Here is a 25,672-nt window from a genome sequence, read left to right as displayed (position 1 = left end):
GTCTAAATCCAAAGAGGATTTTTCTTTTCCTGTCTTTCAGGAACCGGCTTAAGTCCACATGTGTCATAAAGCGCTGCTTTGTGTTGAGTGTTATGAAATAAGAACGTATTTCTCAAGAAAGTAAGGTTCAATCTTTCTTGACAGAAGCATAAAAGGCTGCTCAGAAAAATGAACATGTTCTGTTTGTGTAGCCAGATGTTGTTTTGGTGTCCTGAAGCCATGTAAAGAGTTCAATAATATATTGAAAAAAGCTCAAGTACCATATTAGGGTCATTGGACTTTTTGGTTGATTCCTCCATGTGAACACTAATACATAATATAAATTATTGAACAGGTGTCCTTTTGCAATCCAGATGCACATATGATGTTGCGTTAAGCTTCTTTTTTTTAATACATTGGAATAATAAAATACACCGACCCAGACTCCACTCTAACACACAGATTTGCCCAAAGCCTTCAGTCTTCAAACAACCAGATGTGATATAATAATGAAATCTACCTTTTCTAATGAAATCTTCAGAGCACAACCTTGTTGAATCACGATGTTAACGTTCGATTCCTCCTAATGTGCCTGATGCGTTTTCTCCTTCCAGAGAGCACCGCCGCCACCATGGACGAGGAGCAGTGCTACTACAACGAGACCATCGCCTTCTTCTACAACCGCAGCGGCAAGTACCTCGCCACCGACTGGAACACCGTCAGCAGGCTGGTGATGGGCCTCGGCATCACCGTGTGCATCTTCATCATGCTCGCCAACCTCCTGGTGATGATCGCCATCTACGTCAACAGGAGGTTCCACTTCCCCATCTACTACCTGATGGCCAACCTGGCAGCTGCTGACTTCTTCGCCGGACTGGCCTACTTCTACTTGATGTTCAACACGGGGCCCAACACGCGGCGCCTGACCGTCTCCACGTGGCTGCTGCGCCAAGGCCTGATCGACACCAGCCTCACGGCGTCCGTGGCCAACCTGCTCGCCATCGCCATCGAGCGCCACATCACCGTCTTCCGCATGCAGCTGCACACGCGCATGAGCAACCGGCGCGTGGTTGTGGTGATCGTCATCATATGGACTATGTCCATAGTCATGGGGGCCATCCCCAGCGTGGGCTGGAACTGTATCTGCAGTATTAGGTCCTGCTCCAACATGGCACCGCTTTACAGCAACTCCTACCTGGTCTTCTGGGCCGTGTTCAACCTTGTGACTTTTGTTGTCATGGTGACGCTATACGCCCACATCTTTGTCTATGTGCGCCAGAGGACCATGAGGATGTCGCGGCACAGCTCTGGCCCACGACGCAACCGGGACACCATGATGTCTCTGCTGAAAACCGTGGTGATCGTGTTGGGTAAGGACGAGATCCAATCAACCTTTAATAGCCGATACAGATAGCTTGAATCCAATACCGTTACAATGCTTTTTTCAATACTTTGTGTGAATGAATACTTTGGATGGCATGTTGAAAGCTTTCTGATGTTGCTTGCTGATGAATGTATGTCTTGTTTTCTCTGCTTCTAAGACAACAACCCAACTACCGCCAAGCATCCTTGAAAGGCACTATAAAAATTAAAGCTATTGTTATTAAGCACCAAATGTTGGTGCCGTTTTCCTAAAAAAAAAAAAAAATCTGTCTATCTACTCAACCATACATATCTACTACATTAATCGTGTACTAATCTCTATCCAGCTACATCCACTGTGTATCTCTACTAGTATATCTCTGTAGCAGTGAATGCAACATTTGAAGACATCAGCAGCAGAACAATGAATGTGTTGATGCGTCCATCTGTGATGCTGCATCGTTCAGCAGAAACACACGAGACTGCCTAGCACCAGCCTCGCATGCATCATCTCAGCCCCCCCCCATGCCCCCTTATGAATCATGTTAATGTGCCGTGGTTGTACAGGAGCAGGTTACGGCTGTTCACTGAAACGTAAACATGTTGAGGTGGATACGAGTAATGTCACGTCTGAAAGATGCAGCTGTCTCAGGTGCAGAAGTGGAATAGATAGAAAGATTGCTGCCGCGGCTCGTTGCCAAATGTGGTTCGTTGACCCTGAGTGCACACCCTGACCCTGAGTGCACACCCTGAGTGTGTTTGCATTATGGCTGTCAAAGCTGGATTCAATGCAAAAATTGCTTTATTTTTCATTGTAAGCAAAAATCTGTTTATTTCCTTAAGAAAGAGAAAGTGCAGATGGAACAGACGCCCACTTCTGCAAATGTGGTGGGAAATCCTTTAGATTTAGAGTGAGATGAGAAATGAACCTGCAGATCATCATCATGACTTCCCCATACAGAGCCTTTAAATGTCTTGGCATGACTCCAGCCAAAGCTACAGCATAGTGAACACGCCTAATGTGTACTCTATAGTAAAACTGGGAAGTATCATCATTATTCATTGATGCAGGATCAGAATATTAGATGTGACGTTGGACTATGACAGTATTAATTAGCAGTTTGATATCACACTGAGAGCAGGATTTCTTTATCGTATTTTAAGTCCTTGGAGGTTTTTTTCATTGAGTTAACTCCATTTTGTTTTTAAGTAAGTTGATTAAAAGTCTGAGCATTTCAAACCAGTCAAGGAAAATGTAACTATTTTAGTATTGTTTAAGTCGCTGAACACTGTTGAGGCTTTTTAGTGAGCAGATAACATTGAACATTTCATTGATCTAGTCCAGCCAAAATATCCCCTTGTTTCTTTCTCAGTGCCAGAGACGGACCTTCTGTTAGCAGCTAACTTGAATTCATCCAGGCTGTCGCTGGCTGTAGTAGAATAGGTTGAAAAACGGTGCTGCATTGAAGAAAATTACTTAAATAGATTTCTAGTTTTAAAACAAAAGCTTTGTCTCGTCTTTTTTGGGCAACAATATTGCTTGTTGCTATAGTCGCAGTTTCTGTTTAATGACGTTGGTGCTAGCATATCATCTTAGTCATTGAAAACATTTATTTTTGTTGCACATAAATTAGCAATTTGCAACTACCTTTGCAAATGTGTGCCATGTTTTTTTTTTTCTCACAAAAAAGAGGGATTTTTCAGGAGGGGTCTTAAAGAGACAGGCACTAAAACAGAGTGTTTCAGACAGAACACGGCTCTGTTCAGACAGACAGTGTGAACACTGAAGCATGTAAACATGTTTTAGTAGAAACCCAGAACACAAGTATGAACCTACAAATGAATGTTATCTTTAGATTCCTGATGAGTGGAAACTGTGAAAACTGATGCTGTCATGAGGGGAATTTCTACAGGCTGATGCTGTCTATTCATGTCAAAGAATTGTGAAATATTCATAGCTATCCACAGTTGTCAACCATCAACAATTGATAACAATCAAGATTATATTATGCTGTTTGTGTCATATAAGAGAACTCTGGGAAGCTTTATAAACAGGCTTCAGCACAACTGAACATGAGGTCCAGACTTCCGAAAATAACAAGCAAATCGTATGAATCTGGCGTTATCCTCCAGTGTAACATTGTACTATTCTATGGTCCAATCTTGTAGTTGTCGTTAACACATGAATGTGGTGACGAGGATTCTTCTGAAGCGGTGCCTGTTTTATTTTCAAGCTGAGCTGTGTGTGCAGTCTGACAGTTTTATGTCTTAGCATTCAGTCGGAGTATGTTTCCCACTTTGCAAGTAGCCAGGCCTCTTCAGTGGTGTGTAATAAATAGAGGCATTGCTGAGGTTTTTTTATATTATAGCACAGTAGCGCACTAACTCAGTAAGTCTGAGTGTGAATTGTGGGAAAAGAAGATTTCTCAGTGCCTGGAAGCAGGATGTGTTGTTCCTAGACAAAACATACCAATGGATTCTGTGTGATTTGTCTCCTATGTGCTGTGTTATCTCATCCTGTTGCCTCTGTTGTCTTTACTCCGAACATAATTCAGAGCAGTGGACAGCAGTAATGTGCTCTGCAGCCGACAGTATGTATACAACTGGAAACATACATTATTTTTCTGCAGCGTAGAGATGCATTGCTTCTACTCCTTTAACCTGCCTTGAAGTAGGTGTATAGGTCTCACATATCCGTGCTTTCTAATGGCCAACCATGTAGTCAGGTACTGCAATGAGCATGTGAGTGGATTACCTTCATTGGTTGAATGAAAGTCCTTGTGTCATGGCTGTTACTCTTACTTCTTGTAGTGTTCTATACATCACTACAGAGTAAAGTCATCCAACAACACTTGATTCTATCCTTAAAAACACAATAAATATTGAAATAAATGCAAAATCACTGACACTGAGTGGATCAACCACTGCTGTCCTTTAAACACATTGACACCCATTTTTGTTGCTCAGGCAACATTTTGTTCAGAAATGTTCATGCCTGCACTTTGTCAATTTTTGTTATGTTAGTGTGGGCGACATTATGCAACAAAACGTACATTTGATTTAGGAAAAGCAGCAGAAATGCATCACTTAACAAAAACGCTTTGGGAGATGTGGTCTCCAACAATGGTCTCCAATGGTGGTAGAAAGTTCTGTATTTGTTTGACACATCGACCTACGCCCATCCCACTTTAAGTGGTCTTTCTCAATATTTAATACTACCTCAATTCATGTGTCTATTGTATCGGTCGGTATTCAATGCCCTGTTTGTTAGGCTGCGCTACAAAGGCAAGTTTTAAGGATCGCCTGCCTTTGGTATGAGCCGTTAATTTGAATCATCATTCGAGTCCTGGGGGGAAAAATCCTATTTGTTTCTTTTCTGATGCCAAAGCCTTACTGGGAAAGTGAGTCTTTTGAGCAAGGGTGTGATGTGTTTTGGTTCAGTCTGGAATCCACTGCTGTTTCGAAGTGAGGTCAGTTTCAGCACAGGGGAGGATAGAAAATATATTTTTTTTTTACTCATAAAAGGGAGGACGTTTCTTGTTTCAATTGGATTTAAAGTACAATCACTTATTCACATCTCCCAGACACTTATCTCCCATTTCATTTGAAAATTTGAAATGAATGAATTTGCCTGTTTTTGTTTTACACTGGCCAAAGTTAAACAAAAAAGGTCATACGTCTCCAGCGGGCTTAGATTTGCCATTGATTACTGGGTTTTGATTATGCTAGCCTTTTTAGGGGAAGGTAGATATGACTTCAGCCTTTGCTGCTTGATGGGAAAGTAAACCGCAAAGCCCTGTCTAACGTCTCCCATCTGCTGACTGCATGAGGATAAGTGCTCCCCTGCGGCCTGCCGTCCTCTCCACTTGTCCTTCTCAGGATGCTGTGACCAGCCATGGATGATTTCTTATAGGAGAGATAGGAGAAGATAGGAAGTTGGTTACATGCACTTGTGCACATACATAAGTGCAGTCACAAGCATGCACAGAGACTCTCTCACACTCAGATAAACCCCAAGGCTCCATAACTGACTCCGTTCACATACACTCTGATGTACTTACTATGTCAAATGATGGGAAAACAAAACCAGAATGTGGTTCCACACAAGGACAATATGGACACACACAAAGACTCATGGAAATATAATTTAAACCAGGTGACAACCTCCAGTTCTGAGAAGTGGAGCCACTGCTGAAACCCTTCAGCAGAGGGGGGGGGGGGGGAACTCCTCTGGTTGTAAAAATAAGTCTGATTACATGGAAGTCTATGAGAAAATGACCTTCTCACTTGATTTATATTTATTTATAGTAAATCATGGTCCATTTACAGTCAAGGTTGCTGCTCGGGGTGCTGCTCCACCCGTCGCTCCTCTGCAGTCCAAATATGGTCACTTCCTTCGACGATTGGAAAACCCTAGTCCACAAACGGTGATGTCACAATGACCACGACAACTTCTGACATACAGTTTAGGACTTAAACACAAAGACGTAAAGGAGTCTTTGACCACTAGGAGTGCTATGGAGCAAAGATTTTACAAACGGGTCCCTGTTTTGTGTGTCTTTGTGTACTTATACGCACACGCAGGTGATACGATGCACATTTCCGGCAATGACTTCACACTATTTCTACAGGCGGTGATCGTGCAGCAAAAAAACAACAACAATGTGTAAGCAAAGGCAGGAAAGAAGAAAACGTAGACATGGAAACAATGCAGGCTTTTGCAAATGCTTTAGGAGAAAGGAAATGCCCTCAACGTGTTTGTTGGGATACACACAATGCATTTTGGTGAGTGACACTGAATGTGCAAAGTGGAAGTTGTAGGTTTGTTGACAAGAAAACTCCACAGAGTACCTTTAGTGGTGAACTTAGTCCCCTACGTTGCGGTACTTCGTACCACTTAAATATTCAGTGCCAGTAAGCCTAAATCCACGTATTGCTTTTGATTTACACAACAACCAAAGCAAGTCAACTGATACTGATCAAAAAAGCTATGTAAAAGCTAAGAAACAGAAAATGATGCTGGTCCAGCCACTTGGCTTCTCTGCTGAAAAAAAAAAAAAAAACTTGTTTGAATGACACCAACAGAGAGTCTCTTCATCGCCCTTCAATGAGTCAGATTGTCAAATTCACCGTGACCCATGACCCACTGTGAGTGTGTGTGTGTGTGTCAGGTGTTGCCTCATGCAGGGGTCCTCTGTGAATGATTTGATTATGTTGACGCCTGCGGTGTTGTATGCGCTCGCATCGTCAGACTGCGTGGAGCGCCAAGACATACCATCATCCCAACACATGCACACAGATGCTATATCACTGACTTCAACTCACAATGTACAATCAATGTTCAACCAAGAACTCAGTGATTTTATTTGACATCTAGATTTTAAATATACACAATCAGAGCTGACTGCAATTCCTACAATCAGCTGTCAGGATGGAAGCATGACAGGCTCGCCATGTCACATGTTTTCTGGGTGTGAAGCACTAAATGCCAGAAAATACATGTTCACAGTGCAGCTTTTCTAATCGCTCACAACGGCAACATCTGTCCTTATGAATCCTGTTTCAGCTTCTGTGTCAGCTGTGTCATTCTGGCAAACTCTGCTCAAACATCTAATGTCCTTAAATGCTTCCAGGGGGTGTGCCTAATCATGCTGGATGATATGGCTAGCCCCATTTATGAGCAGCTTAGCAGTTTGTGAAATTATTGAGAAAATGAATAAATGTGTCCAGCGAAACACTGACTTTGTTTACACACATGCACAAATAGTAATCGTGAGACAATAGTTTGACAGAGAGAACCCTGTCTTGAGCTGAAAGCACTCTTGTATTCTGGCGTAACAAACTTAAAAGTTGGAGAAGCTTTTGTGACTGGACGTTTGCCAGTTGGAGTCCAGTTTGTTGAAAACAACAACGCAATTGTTAAATGTTATTCCCGCAAAACACTTCCCAACAGAGTTTCCGAGAAATTTGACAGCGATGTTTGAGATGACATAATAACGATTTCATCCTGCTATGATTCCGTTGAAAGAAGTTTATTCAGGTTTAGCCCCTGTACCACATAATCTGCATTTGTAAGCCTGTTTTAAAACAACACAAAAAAAAAACACCAACAAGACACCATCAAACAATCTTTTGAGAAAATAATTTGTTTTGGGACAGAAAAACAGAGGCATTGAGCAATTTAGTTAGAAGAAATGCAGTATAGGACCGGACTGGTGTTATTTTTAAAAGTTCAAAGACCACCTTCCAGAGAATCAGATTCAGAGTTTGGTGGTGAGGTTTATATCTGTGGCTGACAATCTGGATTTCATCTAAAGCAGAACACATTACAGTCAGAAGGTGCGATGCTTTCACTGACTTTGCCTATTTTATTCCAAAACATTGAGGAAAAAAGTGAGACGTAAGGTGGAAATGAGTGAGTCACTGCTGACCGACGACTCTGCAGATTATGTCACTCCCTGTTTTGTGCTGGCAGAGCAGAAAACCTTAGCGTTATTGCCATTTCAAAGACCTCACTGTACTTACAGTCAACAGTGTGTTTCTCCAACCATTAGATCACCGTCGGTGTGTACACCGCCAGCCTCTTTATCAATGACTGTAAACTGCTGGCGGATGGGAACCTATCTCATCTCCAGGGCTGTGTGGAAGTACGTGATGTGGGAAAGACAGGAGAGGAAAAAAGAAATCCCTTTGCGGACAAAGGGGAAGCCACAAGGACATATATAATATATAATGTTTGTGTCCTCTGGCTTTCTTCAGTCGGATCATGGTCACGACCACAAATGATAGTCGGGTTGGGGAAATGATTGAGAGAAGGACGGAGATTGAGACAGACGGGAGGACGGGTTACAGAAAGAAAGGCACAGTGAAGAAACAAGAGCTGAGTGAATAAGAGATGCATCGAAAAGTAAGAGTAAGTGACAAGACATGAAGAAAAGAAAGAGAATTGAGGTAGGATATTTAAAATATGGAGGGTTGGGGGAAGAGAGAGAGAGAGAGGGGTGAGAAGGGAGACACGAAAGGAGCAAAGAGTCCGAGATGCAGATAGAGAGATTAATGGGAGGGAAAAGAGAGAATGAGAGCAGTAATTTAATATTGGGTGTTGATTCATAATTAAGGCCCTGAGAGGATTGCACATTAGTGGAAACCGAAGCCGACATGAAACGTGAGAAATAATAGGAAGGCATGAGATTCCCAGATAGCAGAATGTGGAGCTCAGTAATGAGTTAAGTGTGTTGCTGCATGTGGAATACATCAGCTCAGTGTGGAGGAGCTCAGAGGTGTGGGACGCCGCATTACAAGGATCACACTTTAAGGCCGTACGGGAGGGGTTTTGCACCATGCTGAGATATTGATTTACTTCACGTGCATTCTGGTATTGCTGCGTTCACACTACGAGCTACAGGGGATTTCCAATGGAAGCCGATGACGTGAAGCAATAAGCTGACGTGACAAATGAACATTTTTTCAGCGCTCCAGTTACGCGGTGAATCATCAACCCGTCACATGTTTTGGTTTCACCCTGTTCCATCTGAAAAGTGATGTTAGCCAGTTCCCATCACCGCTTAATGAAATAACTGCGTCGGCTTGAGCAACACTTGGCCGTATTGTTGCTTTTGGAGCTTGTAGTGTTAGCATAGCGTCAGAGAATTGCAGCTTGGATGATGTGTTGTGTGTGTGAAGCATCACCCCGAACCCTAATGCAATGGAAATCAACTGATTCATGTTCAGGGACACAAATTTCCCACTTTTTTCATGTCGCTCGGCATCGCTTTGAAACTAATCTATTCCAAAACGCCATTAAGCTACAAACATTTTTTTTCTTAGGTTTAGGACCAATGTCAATGGTTGGACTTAATATAACTTTAACTAAAGGTTTAGACAACAAAATGAGTGTTAGATTTCCTTTGGGATTCCCTCTGGCTGTTTCATTGTCACATGGATGCATTTAATTTGTGCATACACCACAAAAATAGGATCCTAATGGACTTTCCATTGGCATTAATTTCATGTTGAGCAACATGACAATGGACAATCCATGTCCCTGAACCAGAAGATTGCATTCTGTGACTTGGGGGAGACGGTTGGAGTGGCTGGTTGAGTGTACCAAAGCCGTCACCATCATGAATCCTGCCCGTACGCTTTGACAACTTAGTTACAGTAATAAATATTTGGTAACCTTTTGGTAGGCGTTCTTTGGAAACCACCCCACCCCATAACAAATCCCAATTCAACCGCTGATTATAATTGAAAACATCATATTTTTCATACTTTCTATCACGGAATGTTTTCCACTAACTCGCTCTGAAGCATCAGAAGCCGGAGCATCTTTTAAATCACCGAAAAAGAGAATCTTCAAGCAAATACATCAGAAATAGATTACATAATGTTCATAACCTCTCGTGGTTGTGCAAGTTCTGAAACTGATGGCTGTTGAACAAAAATGCGCTTCTAGTTAAAGGAGCAAACATGCAAAAAAGCCCCAGCGTGATCCTTTAAGCTGTTTAACCTCATGTTTGTGTAATTTTGTAGCGCTCCACATGTGACTGAGGACAATGGAACAAGCAGCCAATATGTCCGTCACACTGGTAAACAACGTCGTAAACCTCTTAATGATGCATTTCTGCCTGGGAGAAAGGCAACACGGCAGCCATTAGGGCCTCTAGCAGAGAACAAGTTAGATTAGGAAAGAGATCTGCTTTACTGAAGGAGGCGGTGTGCAGAGACAGAAAAATACCCGCACGATGTTGCACCCGGCTCTACAGCTGAAAATGAAATTCACTCTTGGTAATGACTGTACGGTTAAGTGCTGCGATGCAACGTTCTCCTGAGTGCTTTTCTCGACAGAGTCCAATTGTTTTCACATCGCGTTCGAGCGCTCGTCCATCTTTCTTTGTGCCGTGTGCAATTCTGGACGCGAGTGTTTGCGTGTGTTTGTGTCTGCACATGTGAGTGTTTATCCGCGTGTCCCCTCGCTCATGCATCTGTTTGTTTGTGGGAGTTTGGACTTCATTGCCGTAGTCTGGTCTCCATTATTTCCTTTTTTTAAATTTTCCCATAGCCCTCTGTTCTGTCGCTTATGGGAGGCCATTTCCTCCAGGAAAGAAAAACAAAGTATTCCTGGTCAAGTCAAATCAGGTCAAATAGCACAGTAGGAGAAGATGAGCCTTAAAATGTTTCATTGGGCTTCAAGCAGGAAAAGATACACAAATGAATGCCCCCTAATTTTAATGTATCCACAATTTCTTCTAATTTTATAAAATGCGCTCTCCAGGTTGTATAAAACCTGGAGGGCTTTGGGTTCACAACACAAAAGATTAAGCCAACTGCAATGTGGACTTGTAGCGACCATACTCACGAGTACGGTTCGGGAAAGTGCTGAGTCATCGCTCTGAGATCGTTTGTTGGTCTGAAAGGGACAGAGTCTGAAAACACCCTTACACTCTTTGATGCGAGTGTCCTGTAATACTGATGCTCTGGAAAATCACATGTGAGAGTTTATTCAACAGTTTCTCAGGTTTACGCAGCAAAACCACTCAGTTAGGATCGGCTTACTGCTGCTGAACTTGTTCTTCTGTCAGCCCTTTTCTGGTGGCATCCCGCCTACCCTCAAGCATGTAGTACACAGCACCATGGTTGCAGGTTTGGATGGATAGCTGATGGATGGCTGAATTCGCATTAGCTTCCGTACGCTGATGTATTTCCTAGTGAAACAAGCTTCTCTAACTCAGAGCTGAAGGTGCAGATTGATTGATGTATGGATGTCATGATATGGGAGAAAAATAAATTCATATTTTGGCCCAACAAATGACCGGGTTGTGATCGAAAAGGGTTAAAAAGGCATTTTATATTTCAGCTCAACTTTATAAATGGTTGATACTAATGGAGTTGACTGTTATTTTGACTTAGATATTAGAGAAATTTCGGATAATAATGCTCCATGAGGACAAATGTATCACACAGGACACTGCTACCTTACCACCCATATGCCTCTTGCTTCTGTTTAATTCCTCACTCTTATAAAGACCTGGAAAGTGTCAAAGTAGTTTTCCGTGATTTTCCAGATTTTCCAGGCCCGCATGGGAGCCATGTTTATTTACTTTCCTCCGCTCCACTTTCCATCTCTTGAGTCTTTTTTTCCCTCCATGTGGCGTTTACAAGTCTTGACAAGGCAGAAGAATATCTATTTGTTTCTCCGGTCAACAAAAACTCAGCTTTACCCTTCTTGGCTGTAACGCTGCTCTGCGTGGCCGCAGCAAACCAAACCCTTTTTTTTGGGGGGCAGTTTGAGATGAAGGGCGTAATGCAAGCAACCATATACCCCCAGCTTCAGGGAGGAAATGAAAGGATCCGAGGGTGAAAGCTCTAGGTCGTAGCTTCACACAAAGACTGTTTTCTTCCTCATTCGGAGGGAAAGTCGGGACAAACTGATGCTGGAAGTCACGAAAGTAGCAGCAGGTTATGTGAAACTAGAGGCATGCAGAAGAGTATTTTTTCTCATGGTTTTTCCCTCACTGTGAATGAATATAGGTGGTGGTTAGGGTCTAGTTCATGACTGTGTCACGTTATACACAATCATAATTATGGTCAGAAGTCTTTATTTTTATATGTTTGTGTCCTGGTCATAGTAAAACCTTTCATGTCGAGAGAACAAGCTCAGATGGTTTCTCTGCCGGGCTGCGAGACATTTATCTAACTGTGGAGAGTCTGCCTGCATAGCTGGGGAGTGAGGTCAAGCCTTCGCTGCAGCTGCCGCCTGCAAAACACTAACAGATAACAGGCCTGCCTGTCAATATCGTCCCTCCCTCCATCTCCGCTCGCCTTATTCCTCATCAAGACTCTTTGTTGGACCGTCTCGGGAGTGTAACGTCCGACAGTTGTCTCATAGTTGTGACAAATGGCATCTGTTGACGGGATTCGCGATACTCGAACCCGACATTCACGAGCAGTGAGTCAGTGGCCCCCCTCGACCGCGCTTCATCTAATCAGAGAGATGGCGATGCGATGCGCTCACCCCCGATGAGGTTAGAAGGCCGTAGATACGCTTATGCTGGAGATCTGGTTGCAAAAAAAATGAGGTGGAGGTCAGTTTATGTTCCTGTAGATGTTTTACATTAAGGGAGGGATACTGGAGGGTGTTGATTGGGGTTTCCGCTGAAATCAGGAATCCCATCTTTTAACCCTGAACTGTCATGTGCTGTTTCTTTTGTATTGATGATATGTTAAAGTTTTGGAAAGCACTGATTAATGATGTTTGAGGCACCAGATCAGAAAATGCTCCTATGGTGTGTTTTGGAAGGCAATGCTAAACAGCCTACAAAGAGGCAAAATGCAGAGAGAAGAACATTATTTTTATCAGGGTTGAATTGTACCATGAATTACACTGTGACGTTCTTCAATTTAAAAGACAATTGAAGAAGTTAAGAAAGTCTCAGTTTGTCGTAGTTACATTTAGTTTAGTGTGAAACTGCTTCTGTTAGCTTGCCTTCCTAGCTACGTAGCGCTAGGTTACAAATGTAACGTTATCTTACCTCATGTCTTTTATCCAGCGTCCCTTTTTATTTGGCTTATATTTTGAAAGCTTTGCCTTTTCCATAAGGATAAATTGACAAATGTCATTAAATATCTACGCTAATATTATATATACATACTGTGTATGTGATTAGTCAGGTAATACAGTTCTAGATATAAAATATACCGTTTAAAAAAAGCAGAGCAAGTTATGTAACTGCAATTATTTGTGAAAAGTAATAAAGTACAAGATGTCTGAGGTTTCTCCCTCCCATTAGATGATAATTAAATTAAATTAAATCGTTTCTATTGATTCCACTTGCTTGGTGAGTCGATGAAACGTTTCCACTTTCCCGGGGAAACATCTTCCTAATGTATCTTCTTTTAAAAATGGGAAAACTTGTGGTGAAAACAAATGGAGATAAAACGATATTTGATTCAGACAGATTAAAGATAATGGAATGACGATATTTATTTAATGTCACTTCTATTTATTATTAATGCATTTAAGTATATGTATGACTTAGACAACATCCTTTTTGTGGGATTTTATAACCTTAAGAAGCCTCAGAAGCAAAACAATAACCTAATGCACCAATGCACAAAAACATTTGTACACACTGTACGAAAAAAGTACTTAGTACTCCAAAAGTGTCATTCAAAAGTTTGATGTGGTTATAGAGTAACATGGGTGTTTTTGTTCTGAAGACATTGCGGTTCTTGAGTGATGGCGATGTGGTCGTAGAGTGGTTTTCTTTTTGATCCAAGACCGACCAAAAAGCATCAACGCTGGCTCCCAGGCGGAGCGGCTTCGTCTGCTTTACTTTACTTATATGTTACATCATCCCATCAGACCAGTGTTTGTTTTGGAGGAGACACTTTCAGGGCCAACATCTTAGTTTGTGCTCTTTTACTTGGGATTCAGTCGAGGGAGAGGGAAGACACGCATTTCAAACCTTTTAAAGTAATATTCACCCAGGAGTGAACGGGACGTGGCAGGGTGCCTTCCATGTGCAACGTGACAAGGTACAAATTAGAAGGTAACACTGAACGGGCATGCCATTTTGATGAAGTCATCAGTACTTGAGATGAAGTCCCAGTGAATCATTGTTTCCCAAGTGTGAATCAGTCTGAGACCAACATGAGCGATAGGAAAGACATCCAGGGTCCAGTAGGACAGGTGCTGTTTCAATGAAACATGGAGCAGCATTATACGCACACCAGATAGCTCCCTTCTTAAGGATTCATTTGCAGTAGCATTTAAGAAGTCTGCGGAAGTGCCTGGTGCTCGAAACGTTACTGCAAATGAGGCCAAATATTATCATCAGTGTTGAAATGTATGATTTACATTTGAAAGTCAAACTGCAGGAATTCAGGAAGACCAGGACTTCGATTTCCAAAGAAAGTCAAGAAGGTCTAGAAAGTCAGGCTTTGTGTTTTGAACTGCACATTCAGCCCAAATGTTTCGTCAGGCTCATGAAAAGACAGAGGAAACCAGGACTTAGAATCCGTAAGAACATGAGCTGGATCACACTTTAGTAATAGTGACTCATGCACAAAGCCGAGCCAAAAACAACAACAAGGGCCAGGAACTGTTTTTGTGCTACTTCCATTTATATGCCTCTAAAAGTCCCTTATTTGTTTCAAATACAGATATTTTACTTTTCAGGACACAGACATATACAATGTGAATTATCACCTTTGACATTGATAATGGATTATACATGCAGTTATAACACTGATGAGTTGGGTTTTCTCAGAATTCTTCTGTCTCGGTGTAACTGAAAGAAATTGGCGAGAATTGATAAAGTGAAACAACATAACTTTTACTTTAACGTAACTTTTTCTCCAGTCAAATTGTCTTTCTAATTTGACTTCATGGTGGTCAAGCACCAGTTTTAAGTCCTCTCCTGCTCCGTCTCTCTTCAGGTGCCTTCATCGTCTGCTGGACCCCCGGCCTGGTCATCCTCCTCCTCGACGTCTTCTGCGCCAGCTGCAACGTCCTCACCTACGAGAAGTTCTTCCTGCTCCTCGCCGAGTTCAACTCGGCCATGAACCCCATCATCTACTCCTACCGTGACAAGGAGATGAGCGCCACCTTCAGGCAGATCCTGTGCTGCCAGCGGCAGGAGAATGTCAACGGGACAACGGCGGAGGGTTCGGACCGTTCGGCGTCATCCATCAACCACACGGTGCTGAGCGGCGGCGTGCACCATCACCACCACCACCACAACAACGAACACTCGGTGGTATAAAGGCGGGCCGGGAGGGGTTCGGCTGATCTCGGAGATTCTGACTGAGAGAAGGTGAAAGGCAGCATGGGAAGGTGGAGAGGGACTGCCAACGTGGTTTGGACTAAAGACAGTAACGTGATGAAGATTAGGGAGTGGAGTAGAGTTGATGGCGATGAAGAAGAAGATGGGGACTTCGAGAACTCCGATGGGCTGTTAGTATTCCTGTTCAGTTGTTTATTATTTTCTATTTGTTTTAAATGTGTTGTCATGGACAACACTGATATGAACTATTTAAAAGTAATCTGTGAAATGAAGGTAATGCCAGTACTCCAGTCTTCTTTTTCCTCCTTGACCCCCATTCATAAGAAAGATGTCCATCAAGCACACGTGTCACATTCAGGCAACATCAGGCCACCATCCTTCACATCCACTGGTGGACTCACTGTGGGTCTGAACGCAGGTGTAGAGCACTATTCATTCTTTGTTTTTGTTTTTTGTTTTTTTTGTTTCTTTTTGAAAGGCTTCAAGTCTGGAGAAATCCAAACCTTCATATTGTGCTCATAATGTGCAGCAGAGTGTTAATACAAGTTATCTGTTTTTTTAAATGTAATTGCGGAGACTCATGGGGGATTTTCCTGATGGTATTCAGATCTTTAACTCTTCCTGAATATAGGCGTCAAAGAGAAACATTATGGGACCTCCTGCTGATGATTATAAAAATAAATCTCAAATAAATCACTATCAAAAGTGACATGTATAACATGTTTGGCGCCTTACCATAAAAACACCAATTATGGTTTGTTGAAGTAACACGAAGCCACCGTTCATTCCTCGTTCGTCTCTCAACGACAAGTGACCTTACAACCCAAATACTTTGGGGACTCGCTATTCCACTGATCTTCTCCAACCGCTAATAACGTTTCTTCCTTTTCTCGTCCAACTCAAATACACGAAGGGTCCAGGGATCGGCTGTTTATTCCCTCTAAGGAGTTAGAGATAAGCTGTTCCAGGGATCTCACCAAAGAGGGGAGGAGGATGTTTTTCGAACAGGCTCTGTGTTATGTGGAGACAAGGTGAAGGTCAATTCTGGTGAGTGTTAACAGGCGTCGGATCGGGACACGAAATGTGCTGAGCTGTCTGACTCGAGGTTTCATTCAGTGTCTCTGGGGAAAAAAAGAAAGTGAATGTGAAAGTACAAGTTTAGCTGAAATTGCCCTCTTTGTGAGAGGTGACATGAAGGGCCGTTCTGTGTTTAAAGCACCAACATGAAGATGGTGTTGATGAATTTGTACTGTACTCACTCTGCCACCAATGATACGATAGTAACAGTTGTGACTGCACACGCTGACCTGCAAATGTCACGGCAGATCATCTAACTATACATATAACAGTTATATTTCAGTCTGGAACAAACAGGTGGACTGGCCCACAGACTCATCCATCACAGCAATTTTAGCCTCAACGCTAGCTTGACTAATAAAAATCTAGTTTGCAGAGGTTCATTGGTCAATCCACTCAGTCCATCGTATTCCAGCGTTCATCTCCATAATTAGATGGTTGTACCGCCCATGAACCTCTCGCTCTTTGACCCATACCGATGAAATGTTACTCACAAGCTCCATTTCAGCTTAGCCTCAAATACATATTAACTGAAAATCCTAAAATCTTAAACTCCAATGTCCATCTTTTAATGCGTTAGGACTCATGAAGTTCACTCTTACAGCACCACAGTAGTCTGAAAAGTCTCCTCTGCTTTAAAAACGCTCAACGGAAAGTATCAAAATATCTTCCCTATTTACCAGAAACCGAATGTTATGCACACATTATTTAATTTTTTTTTTTTTTTGCTGCAACAGTATTATTGGTGATATGAAGTTACACAGATATCGATCCAAAATAATATATGATTGTTTATGTCATTATATTAGATGTTTGGGGTTATGATAATGTTTTTTTTTATGAAGCAGTCTTTATTTGCCAATGCTGCAAATAATTCAATACCTTTGTGCGTCTCCGCCTCCGTCCCTCCTCGAGGCATCTTCAACACGTGTTTCAAGCTTCACAGATAAATTAAAGGTGCAGGATTTGGCGACATCTAGTGGTGAAGTTGCAGATTGCAACAAACTGAAACTTCTCTCGACAACTACGGTTGCCATTGCGAAAAGTTGAAAGCACAAATGGCCTCATGTAGGTCCAGTGTTTGGTATGTCCGTTCCAGGCCACCGTAGAATCATATGTAGATACCAACGTCTCATTCTAATGGAACAAAAACACTTCTTACCAGGAGATTCTACACCAATGACACATACTTAATCATACATTTCTGCCAATAGATCCGTAAATACTCTACCTTTAAGTTGGCACATCTTGCAGATTGTCCACGTCTCATGTGAAACCTCATCATGTCGATGTTTACTTGAGTTTCAAGTTTACTCTTGCAATAATAGTCAAAAGTCAAGCAGAGTTGAGCCAACGCAGTGTTGAATGGTGATCTCTCATTTCCACGAGTGCACTCCCCACCTCCGGCTATTAAACCTCGAGCCTCGCGGCCAGCTTGAACATCCCTCCGGTTATGCGATGACGTGCGTTGTTAAGAATCGCCAGCTGAACGCTTTGTCGTGACTTGAATCAAAACACATTTTGGCCAAAATACATAGACAAAGCTCCAAACGAGCGAACAGAAAAGTGTGAATCGTGGCCAGAACACAGATGTTTGCCAGGAAAGGAGATGTGTGTGTGAGGGATTTAAGCAGCAGGGCCACAATGAAGTCAGCTGGTATTTTTAGCCGTCAAAGTTGGCCAAAATGTTGCCCCTGTTTATGTGGCAACATGAGTTCTTTTAGCCACAGTTTTCTTTTTTCTCCTTGTGGGGAGTGGATTCCTTCTGGTCTTTCCCCGTCTAGATTTCCATTACTGTTTACATGTCAATCTTCTGGCTCTGCCTTTACACAACTAAAGAAAGCAAATGAAAAAACATAAAATTCACAGGGCAACGATCTTGGATATTTACTTCTTAGACAATTTAACTGAATTCCATTTGTCCATCCTACACCCGTTGCCGTAGTGACAGCAGCAGCAATTCCACTCATTGTTTCACTGACTAAACTGTCAGGACCCGGTCCTCCAGGTGTGACACCGACTGTAACCGCTTCGGGTTATATAGCAACCAGATAAACTGTCTATGTGTGCCTCTGTTTACCAGTGTGTCACTCTTCGTACACCATTGTAAGTATACGTGTACAGTATGTATGTATATAAAATATATTATTCAAAGTTAATCACCAAAGGGAAAGTTTGTTTTTGTGTTTGTAAATTGAAGCGTGTTATAATCTGTCCAAATGTACTGTAGGATTTTTGTGTATGGTTTTAAACGTCACAAGCTTGTTTGTGCTGTGACCCTAATTAATGCATTTGCGTCGATTATTGCAGTTATTAACTTTGTCCGTGACCCAGAACTAGATGTGTCTGTGTGTGCTGTGCCTCCCAGTCCTTAAAGAGTACCTTAAAACCAGGCTGAAAAAGCAGTGTTTTAGCGCCCTCTCTGGTTGAAAGTGTGCCCTGTTGCAAGTGTATGACCACACCCAACTGTGATGTCATAGTATCCCAGAGTACACTCGTACATCGCTGCAAAATCAAGATCTTCCCGTGGGGTGAACCTACTCTTTCATTGTGTGTGTGTGTGTGCCGCTAACACCGTTATTTTACAATTGCCTTCAAGTACAGCAAAGATTATAAAAGCGATATTTCACTTTTGCAGAAAGACTGATTTTGACATAACAGCATAAAAAAGTGTTAAATGAGTACAAACAGATGGTTTTGTATTAAATAAAATGAAAATATTTGATCTGCATTTCAAATTTTTAAGAAATCATCCAATGCGGACCCCTCTAATTGAGATTTAACTTTTATTTTGTCTTTTCATTTAACAATCATTCTAAGGGGCAACATTACCTTGTGCCATATAATGCATGTCAAAACACTTCCGTCCATTGTTTTCTATGTAAGTCCACATGTTGGAGTGTCAATTCACATGTTAGACATGAAGAAAACCCCAGTTTTATCACATGAGCTCCCCAGATTAGCACATCCCGTCCGTTGTACTGCAACTGCCGTGTGCAATGTTTGCTGTAGGCATCATGAAACATTACATGATGCAGGCTGCTGTGTTGGTCTAAGAAATGTTGTCATTTTAATACAAAAAACTGTCCCCCCCACACATAGAATGGTGATATGTGCATTATTAGAAGCAATGGCTGCCTGACTTTAGGTCTGTTCTTCCAAAGTGAAACTTTGCTTTAAAACGTTTTGTTTTTTTGTTTTTCTTAATGCTGCCAAGCCTCCGATTTAACAAACCGTGTACCTGTAGTTTGTTGTGAGTAAGTGTGCCACGGACGTTAATGTGATTTCCATACTATCTATACTGTACGGGCCAATATCAATGAATGTCCACCCAGTCTTAGTGTTGATATCCCAGCAACAATAAAAACATGAGAAAAGTCTGAATTATTGTGTCCATGTTTTTTCTTTTAAGGCTTTTCTGAAGTAAATATTGCAAAACCAGAGTTTCAAAAATACCTAACGATAATGACACTTATTTCGTTGATAGTAGACAAGTGTTTTTTTTTTTTAAAGAATCCTACTTTATCTTCCGTATTTGGTCTTGCTATCGTTGCTACTTTCTGTTATCCTCCAGTGTTTTTGTTACTATGACATAAACGTGGTAAATCAAAGGGTCACAGACTGATAATGTATGCTTCAGTTTGTTTTATGGCTAGACCCAATAATCTATAGACCTTGAGGCTGCTCACATATTTCAGACAGCCTTGACTGTTAGCAGAAGTCCACCATGTGTTTAAATGTTGACAGGAGAACACATTCACAGTGTGGTTTGAGCGGTTGCTCCCTTAGTTTACATTTCTATACACATTTGTGTGAGTCACTGATGACTCATGGCCGAACAGCCCCTGAAGCCCACATGTTGGATCTCCAAAATCAATCGTGTTAATCAGGGCTTTAACCAGAAAGTTAGCCAATGATATTCTTGAGTGAAACACGGAAGGGTTTCCGGATTTTGATTGGTGTTTTTGGAAAGACAGTTGGGGATTAGCATTCAGCAGATATTTCCAAGTATTCCTCCCCAGGAGTGGATGAATGTTGCTCCAATCTCTGCAAAATGTGCAAATTACTGTTTGCCATGATGTCTTAATAAGGTAATATGCCATTGTTGTTTTTGCAGCTCGTGCCGTTGCCCCCAACAAAAACAGCCAGCTGGTCGTTAAGTGTTCAAAAACATATTCTCTGCAAAAAAAATCTATTTTATTATGACCACAGGTTGTCATTTGTTATTTTGATTGGTTGCCAATCTCAAGAGGGCGGGTCTTACCTGGTTTGAACCTGTCAGAGGGCGTGCAAGCGGCAACCTCTGGTTCTGAAAAGTGAAGCCAAATCAGAAGTGCCTTTAACTGTCATTCTCTCTACTGGCCATCGGGGGGCGACTCCCTTAGCTCCAAGGAAGTCTGTGAGAAAATGACCCGACTTACATTACTTGATGTATTAGTCAGTTGGATCAAGATCCAGTAAGACTGCTGCTTGAGGTACAAACTTGAATTTAATAAAAATTGAATTTCTAACAGATCTGTAATTTTATTCAATCCACACAGGCAATGTACAAAGCAACATATTTAAAATCCTTGTAATTCTAAATGTGAACAATATACAAGGAGGCTGGTATCCACATGAAAACCTCCACATCTGAGTTGAAATCTTGAACCTTACCAACCTTACCGTGTAATAACAGGCCACGTAACTGTGAAGGAGGTCATTTGGCGAGCAGATAACTAGCTAGTGGTTCAGCTTCTGCGTTCTAATGGTGGAACGGGTGTTTATGGTTCCCCAACAACTCATTATTATACCAGCACTACATGTACCATGACTTCCTTTTCACAAGTGTATAGACATTTAAAGACTTTATTCTCTCTTTATCTAATCACCAGATGACCAAAAATACCACAGCTACCTGAGAACATGATGATGCTTTTGTGATAGAACGTCACCTTTGACTCCTCGGTGCTCTTGAATCGCTGTAAAAGAAGAGAGCAGAGGAAAAAGAAAAATGGAGGTAAAACCTACACCTTACATTGCAGAATGTGGACCGTGACATGAAGCAGACCCGACATGCAGCGCTGCACTACACAGGTTTACTATGTGAGCATGTTCCACGCTACTGTAAGAGGGCCACTTTGTGTCGTGTGTGACATGAGTTAAGCAGCGGCCCCGGCAACAGCAGCCCAATGTTTTTATAGGGAAGAATGCTCTATGTGTGTGTATGCGTGAGAAATGCACACTCTGCTATGTTTATTGTTCCACAGTTTTGGAGTGCTAGCATCCAGCTGACTGATATATGTCTGCCGTCTTCCTGTTGCTCGCTGAATGGGCCAATCAGAGGCAGCGCCGCCACACAGGAAGTTCCTGTGTGCCGTCGCTGAGTGAGGGGGATGTCGCGTCTCCGTCACAATGTCAATACAGACACTTTCCGTGGTTCCCAGCTGACTGACAGATAACAACCCACTCGGTCAAACATCCCCACTGTGTGGCAGACAGGCGGAAGCCAACGATCGGAACGGACCGAATCAGCATGAACAGCGAGTTTTACGACGTGTGGAAACGTCAACAAGGCCTTAAAAGCTGAGCTGAACATCCAGGAATTGCGGAATTTCTGTTGAAACATCGAGAAGATTTCAAAACACGAAACGCATCCAACTTCCCCTGACGCATTATTAAGTTTCTCTGCTGCAAAGATGCACTAAAGCGGAGGAGATTTATCATCGAGGAGATTATCGTGACAAAACAGGAAGCGGTCTCTCATGGAAGTATGAACCTCTGGTCCCCAAACTTTGAGAGCTGCTGTTGCAACTTGGCAGGAAGGTGAGAGAGTCCATTCAGATAAACCTCCTAATTCACTGTGAACGTTGCTTTCCATTATCTTCAGCTGGCTTTGGGATACTTTTTTAAACCAAAATCGCTCCGAAGGCGGAGCGGACGGCAACGAGGAGAAGGAACTGAGTGAGATAACAGATAAGAAAGGAAAACAGTGGTGATGGAGAGTAGAGCAAAGAGAGGACAGAGGAGGATGGAACAAAAGGAGTCAGGAGAGGAGGCGATGAGGGAGGGTGAGATAAGTGAGGGAGGGTGCATCAGCGTGATGGCGGCCCGAAGCGCTCGCTGTTATGATGGGCCTTGGTTACTCGTCAGTCTTGGTAGCTCCCGTGTCGTATCGTCTCACATGATCAAACTGACATTATCCAATCATCATTGCATATCTGTAAATGAAATTATGAAACACTATTTATTTTTTACCATTTGCAGATTTGACGTTGCCCCAAGTAACAACTACAGCAACAAGCAACATGTTTCTACTGCTGCATGCCCACACGCATCAATCTCCTTATTAGTGCAGAGAATTCATGCAGTATTGTTTATTTGAGTCGGCCATTTATAAGTATACAAGGTTGCTTCACAGAGAGAAGATAAAGGCGAATGATGAAAATCATGAATGGCAAGCTAAAGAAAAAAGTGTGTTTAATAAATGTCTGTTTTTAGAAGAGACTTAAAAGAAAACAGCCGGACAGCAGGTCCATCCAGAGCCTCGGGGCCTTGATCCCGAATGCTCTGCCCCCTTTAAACATGGGGAAAAGGAAAGGACTACTGAGCAAAGGAAGGAATAAATGAGGTGCAGACAGAGAACCAGTCGGAGGAGGAGAGTGAGGAGAGGGAAGAAGGCAGGAGGAAGTGGGAGTGAGACAGTCTGATCCACAGTTTAGATCACAGAGAAGAGGGATGACCAGTCCAAGGCCAAACTCCATGCTGCCTACTTTAAACAGTTTACATTGGTCATCCCACACACACACACACACACACACACACACACACACACACAAATAGACAACATCCTCTATAAAACTTACATACACACACTTACACAAAGTCATCCACAGAGAAATTCATTGTAAAAGTGGGTCACATAACACTTGGCACATGGCAAACCTGTTTCCCGCCTCTGATCCCTCTTGTGGTGAGTGATAAAACTGCAGCACCCACATGGCGAAACACTTCTTTTCCCTGCTCAATTATGGAGCATGGGTGCAGGGAGTTTCATGATGAAATAAACAGGCTTTTAAAGCAGAGGCAAGTTAAGTTTAGGGTCAGAGGAAAAGAAACGCACGGATCTGTTTGCTTTTCAGTTATAAGAGCAATTCAGTTCTTCTTGAAATCACTGAATGAATATTGTCAGTTCTCCATTATCTGCCATGAGTCTTCTCATGTGTCTCCTTTCACACCTCGGTTCCACTGTTAAATCACTCGCTTTCACATAATACTTCTGGGAAACGTGTCATTTAGTGTGGATACGTCTGTGGATTCTCTGGGTTTTAACCGCTGTTCCACACACTTACCATGAAGCCACACACGACACAGCAGCCCACGCCGGCGACCGCCTCCCATTTATTCCCAGCGAAGTGCAGCGAACCACTTCTTGGCGTTGGTTGGCCTGTCCGCCCAGAGGAATTAAGACAGGCAGGGGTTTGGTCAGGTAAGACCACAGATTTCTAGATTATCCAGATCCAAAACATCTGATGCATCTGTGCAAAAAATAATATCGTCCAGGATTGTCCAATGAATGTGTGCAATTATTACGTTTATTTGCAAGCAATACAATGCAATATCATACAAACAATGTAATATTGTAGCAGATTTAATTTCATTCATCCGAAAGGCTTTTCCCAGATAAAAATGAAATTAAACAAACTAAAGGAAACATAAACAGCTGTGAGTACATCTACATGACAAAGAAGACACAATTGTGTAATAATGAGACTAACTGAATGAAACACAGTTGAAATGAGACCAGAGAGTTTCTGTGAGAACCAAATAAAGATACGAGGATATTTTTCAACATCGAAGACGTTTCGCCCACTTTTCACCCACAAGAGTCTATTTTAAACTCAACAATTACTTGAGTTAACGAGCTTCTGCAAAATTAGAGCAGCTCATGAACGATGATGACGCAGGTTGGAATAAATCATTAATAAGCTTCCAGCTATTTTCTACCAGCACTGCTGTAATTTACTAATGTCACAAAGAAAGATTAAACACAAATAAGACAAAGATCAACAACATTTAAAAGAAACAAACGTGTAAAACAAGAATGCCCAAAAACTGGAATTGTGTTTCTAAAAAGAATCAACAGCAACAGTTTTAAAGTGTTTGTGTGCCACTGTGGAAATTTGCTACAGGTGACAATAACACAGTGTTTTAAATGTAGTCACTATGAAGCCATGACTCTCTTTCTAATGTTGAGCAGTCAGACCATTTGTAACGGCTCAAAATGAGGAAGAAGAAGGGGAAAAACTATTCCACATGCGATGGATGAAGCATGATGTGATTATGGTTATTATGGTTATATCTGCATGGTTAGTGGCTTCAAGTCTTCAAAGATTAAGGCTCATAAAGAAAGCAGACCATGTGCTTCTAAACGGTCTGTGATGGCTTCCAGTCTCGTTTTCATTCCTTAGAAACATTCCTGAATTAAAAAAGAAAGCAATATGCAAATGATTAAAATATGAGAGGCGTTTATGATACAAAAACATCTGATAATGGTGCCAGCTTGAAAAAGTAGGGCAAAGAAAAAGATTGAAATCATGTGAGTGTTTGGGTGTTCGTTGTGTGCTGTGTGCCAGGCTTCATTTAAATGTGTTTTCAGCCACCAAATCACCAAGTCAACAGAAAAACATTTTTTTTTTTGTAAAAAGTCCTAAAGTTAGCAGTCAGCCTCCGCGTCAGCATTCGTGCTCAGTGTGCTCTGATGCATTCGCTCCAGTATCCGATGTATGCTGCTGAAGCTGGGCCTGTCTGAGGAGTGTGTGCTCCAACAAAGCCTCATCAGGTTGTACAGCTCCAGAGGGCAGTTCTCAGGACAGGACAGGATGTGTCCGTCCCTCACGTAGTAGATCACCTCCTCGTGACCCATGCCGTAGTACGGCTGCATCCCGTGGGAGAAGATCTCCCACAACACCACGCCGTAGGCCCACACGTCCGATTCGGTGGTGTAGCGGTTGTAGAAGATGGACTCCGGCGGCATCCAGCGAATGGGGATGGCGTCGTTCTCGTTGGCTTTGTAGTAGTCGGCCGAGTAGATGTTCCTGGAGAGGCCGAAGTCGGCGATCTTCACCACCATCTCCTCCCCGACCAGGCAGTTCCGGGTCGCGAGGTCACGGTGGACGAACTTGCGCTCCGACAGGTAGGCCATCCCCGCGGCGATCTGCTTGGAGACGGACAGCTGCTCGGCGCAAGAGAGGAGTCCCGCCTCCAGCTCGGAGGAGAAACTGCGGCCCGACAGGCTGGCGCGACTCAGGGTCCGCACCGATTGGGTCGGGGAGCGGCGGCGCAGGAACTCGTTGAGGTCACCGTGGGCCATGTACTCGAACATCAGACACATGGGTTTACCCACCGCGCACACGCCTGGGGGACAGAGAGCACACAGACGGTTTCATTTCCCACCTTCGCTTCGAGACTACAAACACAACACACTC

General features: G+C 42.6%; 2 protein-coding genes across 2 annotated transcripts in view; one reads left to right on the top strand and one right to left on the bottom strand.

Moving 5' to 3' along the window:
• The first annotated feature begins 593 nt into the window (after positions 1-593).
• On the top strand, positions 594-15,122 carry lpar1 (lysophosphatidic acid receptor 1). Its single transcript, XM_084035304.1, has 2 exons — positions 594-1,349; positions 14,782-15,122. The coding sequence occupies exons 1-2, from the start codon at positions 611-613 to the stop codon at positions 15,105-15,107; spliced, it is 1,065 nt and encodes a 354-aa protein (XP_083891430.1). The 5' UTR covers positions 594-610; the 3' UTR covers positions 15,108-15,122.
• An 8,664-nt stretch (positions 15,123-23,786) lies between these two features.
• Positions 23,787-25,672, bottom strand: part of musk (muscle, skeletal, receptor tyrosine kinase) — a 32,846-nt gene continuing 30,960 nt past the window's right edge. The window contains exon 17 of the mRNA XM_084035306.1: positions 23,787-25,601. Coding sequence (XP_083891432.1) covers positions 24,901-25,601 — 701 coding nt within the window. The 3' untranslated portion in view covers positions 23,787-24,900. The remainder of the gene's footprint in view (positions 25,602-25,672) is intronic.

Source organism: Eutrigla gurnardus (assembly GCF_963514095.1).
Source record: "Eutrigla gurnardus genome assembly, chromosome: 19".
Classification (NCBI taxonomy): Eukaryota; Metazoa; Chordata; class Actinopteri; order Perciformes; family Triglidae; genus Eutrigla; species Eutrigla gurnardus.
Note: the sequence above shows the minus strand (reverse complement) of the source record. Positions and strands in the feature narration are given on the sequence as shown.

Excerpts from the sequence above, each read along its gene's own strand:
- lpar1 (XM_084035304.1), top strand. The coding sequence starts at position 611 with ATGGACGAGGAGCAGTGCTACTACAACGAGACCATCGCCTTCTTCTAC. Across the intron at positions 1,350-14,781 it reads AACCGTGGTGATCGTGTTGG|GTGCCTTCATCGTCTGCTGG; the intron begins GTAAGGACGAGA and ends GTCTCTCTTCAG.